This window comes from Suncus etruscus, chromosome 18 (genome assembly GCF_024139225.1).
Source record: "Suncus etruscus isolate mSunEtr1 chromosome 18, mSunEtr1.pri.cur, whole genome shotgun sequence".
In the NCBI taxonomy this organism is placed as follows: domain Eukaryota; kingdom Metazoa; phylum Chordata; class Mammalia; order Eulipotyphla; family Soricidae; genus Suncus; species Suncus etruscus.
The window spans coordinates 56,320,287-56,337,001 of NC_064865.1; the positions used below are offsets into that span (position 1 = coordinate 56,320,287).

General features: G+C 41.3%; 4 protein-coding genes across 4 annotated transcripts in view; 1 reads left to right on the plus strand and 3 right to left on the minus strand.

Moving 5' to 3' along the window:
* Positions 1-16,715, minus strand: part of LOC125996117 (histone H2A type 1-B) — a 949,462-nt gene that overhangs the window by 379,085 nt on the left and 553,662 nt on the right. The window lies entirely within an intron of this gene.
* Positions 1-16,715, plus strand: part of LOC125996127 (histone H2A type 1-C) — a 363,461-nt gene that overhangs the window by 301,336 nt on the left and 45,410 nt on the right. The gene's annotated exons all lie outside the window — the stretch shown is intronic.
* Positions 2,382-3,323, minus strand: LOC125995862 (olfactory receptor 1361-like). The gene has a single exon (XM_049764828.1). The coding sequence runs from the start codon at positions 3,321-3,323 to the stop codon at positions 2,382-2,384; it is 942 nt and encodes a 313-aa protein (XP_049620785.1).
* On the minus strand, positions 12,458-14,070 carry ZNF322 (zinc finger protein 322). The gene has a single exon (XM_049764993.1). The coding sequence runs from the start codon at positions 13,940-13,942 to the stop codon at positions 12,737-12,739; it is 1,206 nt and encodes a 401-aa protein (XP_049620950.1). The 5' UTR covers positions 13,943-14,070; the 3' UTR covers positions 12,458-12,736.

Here is a 16,715-nt window from a genome sequence, read left to right on the forward strand (position 1 = left end):
AGTAAATTTTAGCTTATAACTTGACTTCCAGACATATTGGAACATGTATTTTACTCATTTTGTTCTGAAAGATATATTTAGAGATAATAGACAACCTCATTTAATGGACAGGAAAATTTAAATATAAAAATTTAAAACTAAATGGGTTGGCAAGATAGCTCAATGGACTGGGCACAAGCTGTGTATATGGGAGATTCAATTCCTGGCCCCATATGGTCTGAGCACTGCTAGGAGTGACCCTCAAGCATAGAGTCAGGAGTAGCCCATGAACACTGCAGGGTGTGCCTCAAACATAAAAAACTTTATTGAAAAAAATAGGGGCGGAAAAAATTTTATCGAGGGGGCCGAGAGATAGCATGGAGGTAAGGCGTTTGCGTTGCATGCAGAAGGACAGTGGTATCCCATATGGTCCCCTGAGCCTGCCAGGAGTGATTTCTGAGTGCCAGGAGTAACCCCTGAGTGCTGCCGGGTGTGACCCAAAAACCAAAAAAAAAAAAAAAAACCAAAAAACAAAAAGCAAACTATTGAGTCACAATAAGAAATATTTGTGTAAGAGAGGGAAGGTGGGAGAGAACCTGACGAGAGGAGGGAGAAAGGAGGAATGGATTGATAACAGATAAACTAAATACTACACTAGAGGGATTTAACAGGACACAAAAGATAGTAGTAAATTGGAAAGTATAGAGGTGGAATACATAACTAAACAGCAAATAGGAAAAATAATCATGTTTCAAGAGTGTATAGTCCTTTGGAAATTTGTCGAGTGACACACGCTCATTATAGGGGCCCCAGAAGAAGGGGGGGAAAAGAGGTTTCAATAGAAACCTTGTTTGAATAAATAATGCACTTTCCTTTTTTCCTTTCCTTTTTGGAGAAAAAAATAAACATCCAAACAGCAACAAAACAAAACAAAACCCCAAATAAAATTAATTTATAGCGCAGTGGCGTTTGCCTTGCGAGCAGCTGATTTAGGACCTAAGGTGGTTGGTTCGAATCCCCGCATCCCATATGGTCCCCCGTGCCTGCCAGGAGGTATTTCTGAGCAGATAGCCAGGAGTAACCCCTGAGCACCGCCGGGTGTAGCCCAAAAACAAAAACAAAAAATTTGGGCCCGGAGAGATAGCACAGCGGCGTTTGCCTTGCAAGCAGCCGATCCAGGACCAAAGGTGGTTGGTTCGAATCCCGGTGTCCCATATGGTCCCCCGTGCCTGCCAGGAGCTATTTCTGAGCAGACAGCCAGGAGTAACCCCTGAGCATCGCCGGGTGTGGCCCAAAAACCAAAAAAAAAAAAAAAAAAAAATTTAAGCAGATACATTCCATGATATTATAAAAGGCTAAAAAAAAACCAAATAATAGTTTAGTCATCTTGGAAATAAATAACTGCATATAAAGAAATCCTCAGGAGCTAAATGACAAACTTATCCACAGAAGTCATACAAAACAGTAATAGCACAAGATTTTTGAAATTCTGAAGGAAAATGACTTTTACCCTAGGCTGCTAGACTCTCATTTAGGATAGAAGGAAGGATAAGGAGTTTTATAAATAAAAATTAAAACAATTCACCACCCAAATGGTTTTACAAAGATACTAACGAGTCCCATAAAACAAAATCTATTTGATCTAGTAGAGTAGTCAAATAAATTTATACAATGTGGGAATGGGAGGCAGAGAAAGCAAAACTGTGGAAAATCAAAGACAATATTGTTCCCTATGCAAGTATTTCTATATTAAAAACAACAACAACAACAACCAGGGTGTTGTGTGCAATTGATGGCATAGTTAGGCTCTGAGATTGTGGAAGATATTTATTTCCTAAAGGGCCAGATATAGAGTACAGTAGGTTAGGTACTTATGAGCACTACCAGGAGTGATCTCTGAGCATAAAGCCAGCAGTGAGCCCTGACCACAAGTGGGTATGGCCTCCAAATAAAATCAAGTTCTACATGCCTAGATACAGTGATCGGCCCTTTCTAGCCATTTTTCTCAAGCTGCTTCATTATTCCCTTTTGGCATGAATTCTTCTTTCAGATAATCAATGATAAACCCACCTTATACAGGGGAACAATGATAAGTGAATAGTAGAACTACTTGGTCATAAGAAACCCTCTCTCTTCATTTAAGTTCATCTCAAAATAATTCTTTTTCATGTAATCATTGTGATGCTGTCAACGGAACCGACTCTTACACGTGCAAATATACAAGTCAAGTGGTAGAGTTAAGTTACAATGCTCTCTCATCTGACTAACATGTGTCAGAGTGTTGTTCTCTGCAAATAGACTTTTACTTTGCAAAACAACAACAACAACAACAACACAGCAATCCAGCATTTCCTTAGAAGCCAGTCTTCTCAAATAAAAAATAATTTTTAAATGAATATCCATCATGAGTGACTCAATTTCACAGCCACCAACTTCTTCAGGCCTCCTTTGATGTCCTTGTTCCTCAGGCTGTAGATGAAAGGGTTGAGCATGGGCGTCACTACCATATACATCATAGCGGCTACAATGTCCGAATGAGCAGAGTGTGAGGAAAAAGGGTTGAAGTACAAGAAGATGATGGTGCCATAGAAGAGGGACACCACGGCCAGGTGGGAGCCGCAGGTGGAGAAGGCCTTCCACTTGCCCTTGGCCGAGGGCACGCGGAGGACAGCACCGGTGATGAGGAGGTAGGAGACCAGGATGCAGACGAAGGGAATCAGCATGAGCAACCCGGCCTCCACGAGGATCATCATCTCGTTGAGCTGTGTGGAGGAGCAGGACAGTCGCAGGAGGAGGGGGACGTCGCAGAAGAAGTGCGGGATGATATTGTCCGCGCAGAAGGACAGGCGAGCCGCCAGCAAGGTGTGCAGCAGGGCATTGAAGTGGGCCACGAGCCACGAGCCGGCCACCAGGCCAGCACACAGCCTCGGTGTCATCTTGGTGGCATAGTGTAAGGGGTGACACACGGCCACGAAGCGGTCGTAGGCCATCACGGCCAAGAGGAAATTGTCCATGTCCGCTAGCACGATCAGAAAATAGAGTTGCACAAAGCAGCCCGAGAAGGAGATGGCCTGAGTCCCCAGGACGTGGTTGCTCAGCACCTTGGGGACCGAGGAGGAGGAGAAGCAGATGTCCACAAAGGACAGGTTGGACAGGAAGAAGTACATGGGGGTGTGCAGGCGGGAGTCCACGCTGATGGCCAGGATGATGAGCAGGTTCCCCAGCACCGTGGCCACGTACATGCTCAGGAATAGCAGCATGAAGAGCAGCTGCTGCTGTGGGGGCTGCTGGGAGAATCCCAGGAGGAGGAACTCGGACACGCTCGACTGGTTGGACCCACTCATGGGGCTGCCCCAGTGCAGACAAGAGAAGCAGAAATCAGAAATATAGAGTGAAGGCACTGGGAAGTAACTGGGTTGCAAACTACTCTCTCTCTCTCTCTCTCTCTTTCTCTCTCTCTCTCTCTCTCTCTCTCTCTCTCTCTCTCTCTCTCTCTCTCTCTCTCTCTCTCTCTCTCTCTCTCTCTCTCTCTCTCACACACACACACACACACACACACACACCAGGCCCAGATGGTGGATTTCACTAGACCCATGTTGAAAAATCTATCAGCTATAGCAGGAGGAGACAATGTACAGACACTTATAAAGCTGTTGTCTTTCTTACTCTGTGTCCTCTTAGCTATGCTCTGAGTAGGTAGCTCTTAGGAAACAAGCCAACAGCTACAAGCTCAGAGTCTCTGAAACTCTAGCAGATGATTGGGGGGGGTTTGCTCCTACTCACAGAGTTGGGTGTTTTAGCAAAGGGGGTTCCTTGGAATATTTCACTTGTTAGTTACAAAACAGTAACTTAAAAGCAAGGGTGCCCATGCATTTTTTTAGTGTGGGAAATTGGGGATATCTACTAATCAGTATAGGGAATTACCAGTAGATAAGTACTGAATCTCATTTGTACACAGAAACATTTTTAGTGCATCTATTGGTATACCTGCAGGTTCATTATGCCATCTTGTTTTAAGTGATTCTGAAATTTTCCATAGTAAAACATTTAAAGAATATTGACAGGAGCTGGTGAGATAAAAAGTGAGTACGGCACGTGCTGTGGATTCAACTGACCCAGGTTCAACCCCTGGCACCTGGTATGGTCCTCTCAGCCTGCCAGGAGTGATCCCAGAATGCAGAACACAGCCAGGTGTGCACCCCCCAGAATACTGAGATCTCCACTATTAAAATCTTACCTGGGAGAAGTTCTTGACTGATTTTATGATGATGTATTTCTCACCTTTGAGATAATGGTCAATGCTCCTCTTGATAATAAGGTTAGGCAGTTTTTGATTGTTTTTGTTTGGGGGCCACACCGGGCAGTGTTCAGGGCTTACTTCTGATTTGCACTCAGGAATTACTCCTGGAAGGCTTGGGGAACCCTGCGAGATGCTAGGGTTTGAATTTGGGTCAGCAATATGCAAAGCATATTCCCTACCCACTGATCTGTTGCTTTGGCTCTGTTATGAAACTTTTGGAGATACAGTCAAGCACTAAGTGAGGAGCAGGGGTTCATGACCTTAGCCCCCGAAATAGAAATGATGTTTGAGTGAAGCAGAGACAGACACCTATAATAGCTTTCATTACCATGGGGACCAGGTTTCCCGAGTGCCTCATTAGGCACACAGAAAAAAAGTAGTCATCCCTCCAATTTCCTGGCCCCAGTGGATCCAACGAATGACAAAACAAACTATCTTACCTAACTCCCCATAAGAACTGGGAGAAAAAGTAATTTTGGAAGGGAAAGCTCCAGAGAAAAATCACCAACTCTCAAGTTGCATCATCATGTTGATGTGAGCTTATGATTATGAAATCAAAAGCTCAATTATTCAAAGATTTTTCTTATCTGGGAAACTGGGGTTATTATGGTGGAATCTGAGTGAATTATTTTTGGATGTTGGTGGTGTGGCATTTTTCTTTCTTTTTCTTTCTTTCTTTCTCTCTTTTTCTTTCTTTCTTTCTTTCTTTCTTTCTTTCTTTCTTTCTTTCTTTCTTTCTTTCTTTCTTTCTCTTTCTTTCTTTCTTTCTTTCTTTCTTTCTTTCTTTCTTTCTTTCTTTCTTTCTTTCTTTCTTTCTCTCTCTTTCTCTTTCTTTCTTTCTTTCTTTTTTTTTTTTTCTTTTTTGGTTTTTGGGCCACACCTGGCGGTGCTCAGGGGTGACTCCTGGCTATCTGCTCAGAAATAGCTCCTGGCAGACATGGGGGACCATATGGGACACCGGGATTCGAACCAACCACCTTTGGTCCTGGATCAGCTGCTTGCAAGGCAAACACCACTGTGCTATCTCTCTGGGCCCTGGTGTGGCATTTTCAAATGGTAACTCTTTTAAGTCTTTGGGGGGTAAGACTAACTTGTTTGTAATGAGTTAGAGAGAGATATCTCAAGGATTAAGACAGAGATATCTCAGTCCTATTATTGAGAAACATCAGGCGTTCAGAATAGGGGACACCGGTATTCGAACCAACCACCTTTGGTCCTGGATCGGCTGCTTGCAAGGCAAACGCCGCTGTGCTATCTCTCCAGGCCCAACTAAAATTGTTTTATATCTCTTTTGGGGGGTGTTCTGGGGCATACCTGGCTATACTCAGTAGTACTCCTGGCTGTACAGTCAGGGATCACTCCTGGCAGAGCTTGAGGGGCCATATATGGTGCCGGGGATTGAACCTGTTCTGACTATAAGCAAGGTAAATGCCCTATCCACTGTACTATCTACCATGCCTTTAAGAATTATTTTTGAGAATAATATTTTAATCTATAATCACTGAAGTGTGGGATTCAGCAGTCACATTGCTAGCCATGCACATATGACTTTCTGCCATGTATAGATTTGTGACTAAATTAATTCTAAAAAATATTTGGAAGGTATGTGGCCTGTTCTCAATATTGCTTGGTTTGGAATCATGTAAGCCTAGACATCTGCAACATCCCTGATAACCCTCCGAGGAGAAACACGTCTATGTAGAAAGGTGAAACATGCAACAAATAGAGATGATTAGAGGTGAACTAGAAATTGTTCAGAAAACTGGTTAGGTCAGGTTTGAGACCTTTCCTGAGGAATGTTTACATTCTGGCCTTACAGTTCTTTTTTGGGGGAAGTCACATCCAGTGATAACCAGGGGACCATAAACAGTGCTGAGGCATCAAACCAGCTGAGTGGATCAGGGATCATTACTGAAAGGGCTGTAAGGATCATATATTTTATTTATTTATTTATTTATTTATTTAATTTTTAGGGGGGTTGGGTCACACCTGGCAGCACTCAGGGGTTATTCCTGGCTCTATGCTCAGAAATTATTCCTGGCAGGCTCGGGGGACCATCTGGGATTCTGGGATTCGAACCAATGATCTTCTGCATGAAAGGCAAATGCCTTACTTCTATGCTATCTCTTCGGCCCCAAGGATCATATATGTTGCTGAGTACTGAACCTGGGTTGGCTACTTGCAAGGCAAACACTTGACCTGATATACTATCTCTTCAGCCCTATAACTTGTCTGGTTTTGTTGGGAGTTACATAGCAGTGTTTGGAGGAAAATATAGTGCTGGAAAGGCAACCATACATGTGCTCCAGCCCTTCATGTCACCTCCCCACATTTCCTTTTTCAAAACAAAGAATGAAAGAGCATTGGTTCCCATGTGAAAAATGAACAGTTGGAGTGATAGGACAGTGGGAAGGGCGTTCATCTTGCATACAACTAGCCTTGGTTCTATCCCCGGCACCTCATATGGTCTTCTGAACCCTCCAGGAGTAATCTCTGTGCAAAGAGACAGGAGTAAGCTCTGAGAACTGCTATGTGTGATACCTAAACAGAACAAAAACAAGAAGACATTAAGAGAAAATATCTCTGAAGGAATGAATAAATGACCTGTTGAAGATGAAATGTTGCAAAGGCAGAAGAAAATGTATTTGACACATCTAGGGAAATCAGGACACAATTTTGAAGGATAAAGAGATTTGTTGAAGTCAAGAAGAGGGCTCCAATGACCAGACATTTCTCTGCAGAGACAAGGCAGCAGCATTTGGTCTACACCTTTCCCTTTCCAGGCCTGGCCCACTCAGATATCACTTCTCTGTTCTAAGTGGCTTATTCAGAAACTGATTAGACTCACCCGCCCCAAAGTGTCTCCCTGTCTATCAAAACAGCTCTAACCATTTCCATCTATAACACTAAGGCTCTTTTAGAGAGGTCCAGGTTTAGCAATAAAGAGTGTTTGCTTCTCACTTTCACTTATGTAAACACAACTGAGTCAGGCAATTGAGACGAAGAGTCCTGAGTATGATAGTTGCAGAGACTTTGGAGATGGGTCCTGAAGCTAAAGGACAAGAAAGAGTTCTTTCTTCCACAAGTCCTGCTCTTTCTCTTATTACACTGACCAATGTGCTAATGCTGCGTCACTACTGAACGATGTGCTAGAACACTCAAAATCTCAGCTGCAAGGATTAATGGTCTCTATCCTCTCTCATTGCTTTCATGGCCAAATCTGTGCTTGGTCAAAGTGATGGCACTAGCTAAACCATTGGAATGTGAAACAAGACTGCTTCAGTGGTGCTACAAGCTTTTCTCCAGGAAGAGCAATAGTAGAGGCTAGAGCAGTAGTATGGTTAGGGCATTGCTTTGCTTGCAGCCAATCTGGATTTGATTTCTGACATCCCGATAGTCCCCTTGAGCACTGGCAGCAAGTAATTTCTTTCTTTTAAACTTAATTTTGTTGAAATCACTGTGATTTACGAAGTCCTTCATAGTTGGGTTTCTGACAATGAACCAGGGCCAATTCCACCACCAGTATCAACCTCTTTCCACCATGTTCCCAAAGTGTATCCCAACCACCACCCTTTGCCCTCCCACCACACCCACCCAGTCCTTTAAACAGGCCCTCTTAAAGTTTAGCTTGCTAGAGATTGGGTCTCTTGATTCCATTGTTGTTGTCTTGGCTTGGATTTAGTTCTGCCCTTTTTTTTTTTTAACTCACCAATGTACCTGAGACTGCTTGTCTCCTGGCCCCCATCTTTTCATTTTCACCTCCTCCACTCAGTTCTTTCCTTTGTCTTGCTATGATCTGGTGCCACGGGTGTTCGAGACAACGCCCATTTAGGTCATTGCATTTCTTAATGCAATTATTCTAAATGCCACATATAGGTGATATTCTGTACCAGGAATAATTTTTCAGTGCAGAGCCAGGAGTAAATTTTGAGCATCACTGGGCTTGACCCCTCCAAGAATAAATGTACTATTGTAGAAACACTGTGATGTGTATTGGCATGCATCATACCCTTCCTGCTCCCTAGAGACGATCTTCCAGTTGTTTATGGAAGATGCAATTGATGCTTTTCCCCAGAAATATTTCTCACCAGCACATCTACATGTTGAGATGTAACATTAAGAAAAAAATCTTGGGCCAAATCCCTTTATGCTTAGGAGTTACTCCTAGCTCTGAGCTCAGAGATCACTCCTAAAGGTAATAGCTTGGAGACCGTATGTAATTCAGTGATCGAACCTGGATGACGTTGTGCAAGGCAAGTACCTGCTAATTGTGGCATTTCCCTGGCCCTGCACCATCATAATTGAGACAAAAATCCTGAAGGCTGCAAAGCCTTGTTCTCTGCACTCACTCACTCTCCATCAATGTTAGGACCAATTATCTACCCTATACCATTTCCACCTTTTCATCTCCATCTACTCAACATCTTTCTCAAATAATGAAAACCACTTAACAGACTCATCGCATTCTCAGATCTATGGGCATAATAAACTGGTGTGAAGTCCCACTGGAAGATTAGTGTCATCCTTTTCGTACTATATCTCTTGCCTATACCAACAAATAAGTAGAACTCTATCTCAAGTGTATGTGGATTCTATTGGGACCTATGCAAGTTTTCCTTAAATTATTTTGGGACCACATCCAACTGTGCTGGGCATACTTGTCTTTGCACTCAGGTATCACTCCTGGAAGATTGTAGGGGACCAGAGATAGAACCAAGGTCAGCCCTGTGCAAAGCAACACATTTGTCTCTTTATTTTAGAGGGTTATCAATTACTTGAACCAGATAATTTTGATGTTACTGAACTTGGCCTAACGCATGGTTAGTTCCCACAATGGTGAACCTATGGCATGCGTGCCAGCAATGGCACACAAAGGCCTTGCAGTTGGCATGCGTGAAGGTCTGCAAATAAGATATGCAGTGTGTGCCACATAGTTTTTAGATACTACAGTCTTGTTATTAACGTTTAATTGACGTGCTGGCACTTTTGAGGAAATTCTTTGGTTTTGTGCGACAGTTTGGGCATGCGGGCTCAAAAAGGTTAGCCATCACTGGTTAAGCTATTACTCCTCTTTGTGGTAGAGAAGTAAAACAGTTGGTGTTTCCAGGATTCAAACTCCATAGAGCAAAGAGTTTTCCATTCATTCTGCCTTAGCAACTAAAAAGATTTTTAGAATTCTAGAGATGGTCATATGATCCACCCTCACGGCCTTAAATATACCCACTTTTCCGGTAAAATTGACAAGACTCTAAGATATTTAAAGTTTACAATGTGAAAGATTTTATATAAGCATACAATGTGGAATGATTCTTGAGTTATGTTTTATTCTTTTTTTTGGGGGGGGGGCACACCCAGCATTGCTCAGGGGTTACTCCTGGTTGTCTGCTCAGAATTAGCTCCTGGCAGGCACGGGGGACCATATGGGTCACCGGGATTCGAACCAACCATCTTTAGTCCTGGATCGGCTGCTTGCAAGGCAAACACCGCTGTGCTATCTCTCCAGGCCCATGTTTTATTCTTATACAAGTGCAGGAAACATGTTTTTTAATACAGGAGACACAAGAGGGAATTTTTCCAAGCCAATATTTATTCAGAATGAAGGGAAAAACAAAACAGCAACACATAGAAATACATTGATTGAACACAAGCATCTTAATTGGTCTGAAATCTTTTGAAAAAAATTCTGTAGCTACTTACCTGAGGTAGATATAGGTTGACACTGTTCCAAGGAACCTCCATCCTTCCCAGAAGTCACCTTCTAGTTGGGCTACAGGCTCTCTAGTGGTCTCTCCAATCTCAGGTTATGCTCTGTGAAACACCTTTCCCCCACGTTACGAGTCCTCATTTACTTTATACCCTGAGCACTCTGAGTTATGAACCACTTTTGAGGATAAGACAGTTACAAGTTAAATTACTGTCCTGTAATACCAATGGCTTCCTTCCCTGCATCATAGTAAGTAGCCACAGATTTATTTCCATTGCCACCATGTTGTACAGCTGATACTATGTGAAGTCTCCTAATAGTCAACCACAGTAGTGCTAGGCATGATTTTCATTTGGGGTTGCTACCAGCAATGCTCAGGGATTACTCAAGGCTTTGCACTCAGGAATCACTCCTGGAAAACTTGAGGAATCATATGGGATGCCGAGGATTGAACCCAGGTTAGCCACATGCAAGGTTCGCACCTCACCCACTGTAAGATTGTTCTGGTTCCATAGGCATGGTTTTCAAAGAGAAATAAATACATTTATGTTTCATCATAGAGGGCAAATTTTCAAGGTATGACAGCCATATGAGATATATTAAAATACATCCAATAAAATTTCAGGTGGGTTTTAAATGAAAAAATTACTCTAGGATTGATTCCTTATTATGAGCTATAATCATTGACCAGATGATCAAACTCACCAACCAGCTACTAGCATCAAAGTTAAGTCACAAGCAAGATAGGCAGTCTGTCACCTTTAGTGAGTCAGCATACCACTCTGGTTCCAGTGGCTTAGGCTAGCAGTGACAAACTTCTATATCCTAGAGTCCAAATGCAAGAAAGCTTATATATTCATATTGTCTTTTAAGGGAAGAAAAAAATCTCTGAAATGTCCATTATTAATCCCTGGATTATATTTCTAGAGAATGTTAACAATATTCATATTACCCTGTTAAATAGGATAAATTGAAGAGAAATTTATCTTTAATCTTCTGATAAATCAATCAGCCTTTAGCCTTCTAGTATTCAGAATCCTGCATTTCAAGTGCAATATACACCTCCTGTTGTGATTGCACACCTGAGAATAAAATATACCCTCTTTTTATTATTGGCATAACCAAAGTAAATTAAAGGACACATCACTATGGAGCTTAATGTGCTATCATTTGATCTGAAGAATAGTGGAATAAAGATACCAGCTTTGGAGTCATGATACTTAAAAAATAAAATGTAGTTCCTCCATTAGCAAGCATTCGTCTGTATTCTGTTACTCAGGTTCCAACCTTCCAGTCTTCCCTTGACCATTTTGCAATGAGTGGACCTTATCTCTGAAGAGAAATGATAAAGGAAGACACCAAAAAAATATGGGTATTAGCCAAAGAACAATTCTAGGCTGCATTTCTGAATTGAAACAAACACTTTAATTGCTATTGATAATCCGCAAGGCTTTTTAAGGAAAAGGAAACTTTTGAGGATATGCCTTAACTCACTAAAAAACAGGCAAATACTCTGCCTCTTTATGAGGCTGGCCCTCCAGAGCAACTCTTGGGAGTTTTGATTAGGACAGCTACTCCTTAGCTGCTTAGTTCTCAGACTACCTGCAAAAATTCCCATGTTACTATCAACACACTAATCTGCATTCTAGCCAATAACAATAAAAAATCATCAGAGGCAGAGTCCATATACTTTCATTTCCCCAATAGTAACATATGCCACACTTCTATTACTGTCCTTTCCTTTATTGGATTTCCAAAATTTTAAACATGAAAGTAAAGCAATTATGAGTGTTTCAGATAACAGAAAAACATCTTCACCTGAGTTACCCATCAGGTCTACTCTGACTCACCCTAGAATTCCTTCCCGAAAAATCTTCCGAGTGTCTAGAGAAGTTTACATATTCAGTTAAAACCATCTAGACCACATGGGCCAATCAACTATGAGAACATTCTTTGCACAACTATTATTATGTACATTGTCCACCATTTGATCTCTCACTAGAGCAAATTTCTTGGCAGAGTAGGCTCTCTGGGGCTCATTAAGGTAGGAGTTTCAAAGAAGGCTTTATTATTATTTTTTTTTCTTCAGACTTGGTATTAGTCTGAACTTATGTGAGTTCCCTGGGGTACCACCATAAGAGCTGATCATTAATATAAAATTTTGGAAAGTCTTTCCTTAAAATAGGGCATTTTTTTTGTTGAAAACCTAAGAAGGTGCTCTAAGCTCATGTTTTTTCCACATTCAAGAGAAATATACACATTTTCATGCACATGGCTTCACTGACAGGTAAATCAAGAGTTCTGTCAGAAGCTTTTTTCACTCTCGCTGGGTTCTCTCTCCATTGTGGGTTTTCTGAAGTCCAAAGAGCTGTGCATACTGTGAGCATGGCTGACACTGAGGACATTTAGAAAGAACTCTGATACGCATTCTCTTGGAATGAAGAGAGGGGAAGCATTGACATTCTTACATTCATTGCCTTTGTCAGCTTCCTAACCTCTGAATTCTCTTGTGGAAGATTACACACGAGCTTGACTAAAGGTTTCTCAAAACTTAGGGCATTTGTAAGGTTTCTCATCTGAGTGACTAATAAGGGCAGCTTTCTGCGAACTATCTCATTTCTTCTAACTGCAGATTCACTGGTCCCCACTGAAATCTGAGGTCTGAGGAGAAAGTCTGTGATTTACCTATAGTTTTTTTTTTTTTTAATCGGAGTGAGTCTTAAATGTTACCATTTGGTAACATTTTTGTCTGGTCAAGACATATGTGAAATTTCTGATGCATGGGGAGGACTGAGCTCAAGACCTTTTTCACCCACATTATAGATATAAGGTTTTTCACTGAGGTGGATTGTTTGATGTTGAATAAGGGCTGAACTCTGGTGGAAGCTTTTATCACACACATTGTATTTGTAATGCAACTCCTCTGTTTGAGTTCTCATTTTCTGTTGGGCCACAAAGTCCATGCCAAGGAGGAAGCCATTTTCACATGTAGTCCACTGATGGGGCTTCTCTTCCATGTGAATTCTCTGGTGCACAATGAGGTCTGAGCTACAGTTGAAACTTTTCTCATATTCAAGGCATTTAAAAGTGTGTGTGTGAGTTGCCTGGTGCCTGATTAGGTTGGCACTTCGTGTGAAACTTCTCATACATTCCAAACATTTATACGGTTTTTCACCTGTGTGGACTCTCTGGTGGACAATGAGGTCTGATTTCTGGCCAAAGCATTTCTCACAGGCACCGCATTTATAGGGCTTCTCCCCAGTATGAACTCTCTTATGAACAATAAAGGCTGAACGGTGTCGGTAGCTTTTCTCACACTTATTACATTTGTAGGGCCTTTCACCAGTATGAGTTCTCTGGTGGCTAATGAGATCTGATTTCCCACTAAAAGCTTTTTCGCACTCCAGACACTTAAATGGTTTCTCTCCCGTGTGAGTTCTTCGGTGCCTTATGAGGTTTGTACTTCGACTGAAACATTTATCACATTCGCTACATAAATACGGTTTTTCACCTGTATGACTTCGCTGGTGGACAAGGAGATCAGAGCTCTGACCAAAATTCTTGCCACAAATATCACATGTGTAGTATTTTTTACCGGCATGTGTTCTCTGGTGTCCTGAAAGGGCTAAGTGGTGCCAAAAGCTCTTCTCACATTTGCTACATTTATATGGTTTCTCATAGTTGTGGATCCTCTGATGTGACACAAGATCTGAGCTTTGGATAAATGCTTTTTCACACATATCACATTTATAAGGTTTCTCCCCAGTGTGGGTTCGCTCACACATAAAAGCTAAGTTTTCACAGAAGTTTTGCTTACGTTCAAGGCACTGGTATATCTGATCATCTATTTGAGTAATCTCATGTACACGAATAAACATCTTTTTACCCTTCTGAGGGTGAACATGACATAGTTTTCTTTTTTGAGTTCTCTGATTATATCTTTCTTCAGAAGAATACATTTTCTATGTCTCTCTCTTAGGGAGTTTTCTAGTGGTCTTCTTGACTCACCAATTTCTTCAAAGTCATTTTCTTGATAAGAGCTTAAATGAGACATCTATTTTAGGTCTTCTAATTTTATTCCAGAGGTTTCCAGTATCATATACATTCATTCTTTATTTGGTACTGCCAAACCTATAAGACAAAGTAGCAATATTATTATTATGATTAAGAAAATACTCGACCCCCCCAAAAAAAAACTTAAAAAAAATACTCAAAATTAAAATGCTGCAGAAAAGAAATTCTGCCTCAGATTTTAGCCTTTGTAGTTCTCTTCTTGTTTTATTTATTTATTTTTTAATATATTGTACTGCTGAGTTAGATAGCTCATTTCTTTCATGTAAGCTACAATGTCTAAATTCTTTTTTATTTTTAAGTTATTTTATTTTTTAAGACCCTTCATCAGTGCAACATTCTCATCACCAATGTCCCAAGTGTCCCTCCTCCCCACCCCACACCGGCTTTCAACTTCCCTCATACAGTTACATTTTGTTATGATGGTTCTCAGTGTAATTATCTAATCCTGATCTCTTCTTTGTTACTACAAAAACAATTGCCACGCTATGGTTATAGTATCAGGAAGACTTTTTTGGAGGGTGGATAGCATTGGTACACTGAGAGCTTCCTTCTTGCTCTACACTCGGGGATCACTCCTTGTAAGCTTAGAGAAAACACACAGTGCTGGTCATTAGAAGTCTTGGTAGCCAGAGAAGACAGACTCCTCAGCAGTCTGATGTTAGGAGAGTTCCTTTAGCATCTTGTTCTTAGTTTCTTTATGTCAAATGGATTAATCATAGAAATTACCTTACTTATTAAGGTTAAACAATAGGTTAATCACTGTATTGCTCATGATAAGCAAAGTCGTAGATTTGCATATGCTTTTGTACTAGGCTTTTCTTCTCTCTACAATGATGAAAGAGAAAACATTGTGGTCAAGTGTGCATGTAATTGCAACCTGATCTGTAATCCTCCATGAGCACCACAACCAAGTACCATGAGTACCACAATCAAGTGACCCTTGGTCATCAACTATCATCATCAACAATAATTAGTTTGTTCACCATATCCATTCACACGCACCATTCCACCAAAACAACTTTCGTTAGAAACCTGTAAGACCAAAGTAAATCTGACTCAATTCTTTTCCCTCTTTGCATATCAGTGCACTTCAGTCAGTTTCTCATACTTTTGCTGCTGTTCAAAGGGTCTTTTCTCTCATGGTCTAACCTTGGTTAAAGTGTTTCTCATCTAGTTCAGAGGTTCACCTTATTAATTCATATAAATAGAACTCAGAATTCTATGGGATTGTCTACATGAGTCATAAAGCACCCTCATAGTTACTAGAAAAATTAGTCACTAAAAATAATATGAAATGTATGAATCACTAAGGTATACATTATTGTGTCTCAATCTCAAAATCTAAGGTATTACAAAGTATATGGCAGTTGAACTTGGACATGCCCCTTGGATACCCCCACTGTAATGACTGCTGAACCCGGACACACCCCCTGGACATGTTCCTTTGTCATGCTGGGTATAAAAGGAAAAACTTGGGCCTTTGAGAGGGGACCCAGGATGTGAACAGAGCAGAGCCTGCTGGTGTGTGTGTGTGTGTGTGTGTGTGTGTGTGTGTGTGTGTTGGGGGGTGAGTGGGAGGGGAAAGGGGGGCAGCAGAGATAAAGCATCAAAGATATGCTGCCTGCTTTGTTTCTATTCCCTTTTCTTTCTATTTTGTACCAGGGCCTCCCTCAGTCACCTCTGGCTGGTGAATTTTCATCTAAATCTTTCTTCCTCTCTCTGAAACCCCAGGCAGCAGTGGTGGCAGGCCTCAGACTCCATGAAAAATAAAAAATGTACTTGGGTTTCTCTTTCTCTCCTCTTCTCTCTCTGTCTTGGGCCTATATGTTGGCGCCCCCAAGTTGGCATGAGGCCCACCTGGAAACCATGTCCCATGGGCCCGTGAGCCTTACAACACTGTATCCTGTCAGCCTTGGGCCTCTGCAACAAAGAACCTCACTACTATTTTCTTTTATAAAGCAGAATGTCTAAAGCTAAATATTTCATACTAGTCTTAGGAAGTCAGCATATCTACTCTACCCATCATCTATATCATCTGAGTTTATGGCCAAATCCATTTTCTCAGTTAAAACCTTGGAGTCATCCTCCCATTTCAGTCTCACAATCTACAAGGAAGTCAAAACACTCCTTGGTTCCATTCTAAAAACAAGAAATCAACCACTTCTCATCAATTTATTGTTAATACTTTTGGTCTAAACAACTCTTATTTCTCTCACTTGGGTTACTATAGTAATTTCCTAACTGTTCATTGTTTAGAGGCTGAACTGGGTGCCCCATCTTCCCTGCCACAACTTGCCCCACAACCTAAGACTTCTACTGTATTTGGAGACAAGAGCTCTAGAGAGTAAGGTTAAAATTAGTTAAAAAAATGTTAGTGTGACCTAACATTTTTAGCATGAGCTAACATTTTGTATCTTGTGGAGAGAGAAATAAATCTTAATATATATATATATATATATTTTTTTTTTTTTGGTTTTTCAGGCCACACCCGTTAGATGCTCAGGGGTTATTCCTGGCTACGCGCTCAGAAATTGCCCCTGGCTTGGGGGGACCATATGGGACACCGGGGGATCGAACCGTGGTCCTTTCCTTGGCTAGCGCTTGCAAGGCAGACACCTTACCTCTAGCGCTACCTCACCGGCCCCAGCTTAATATATT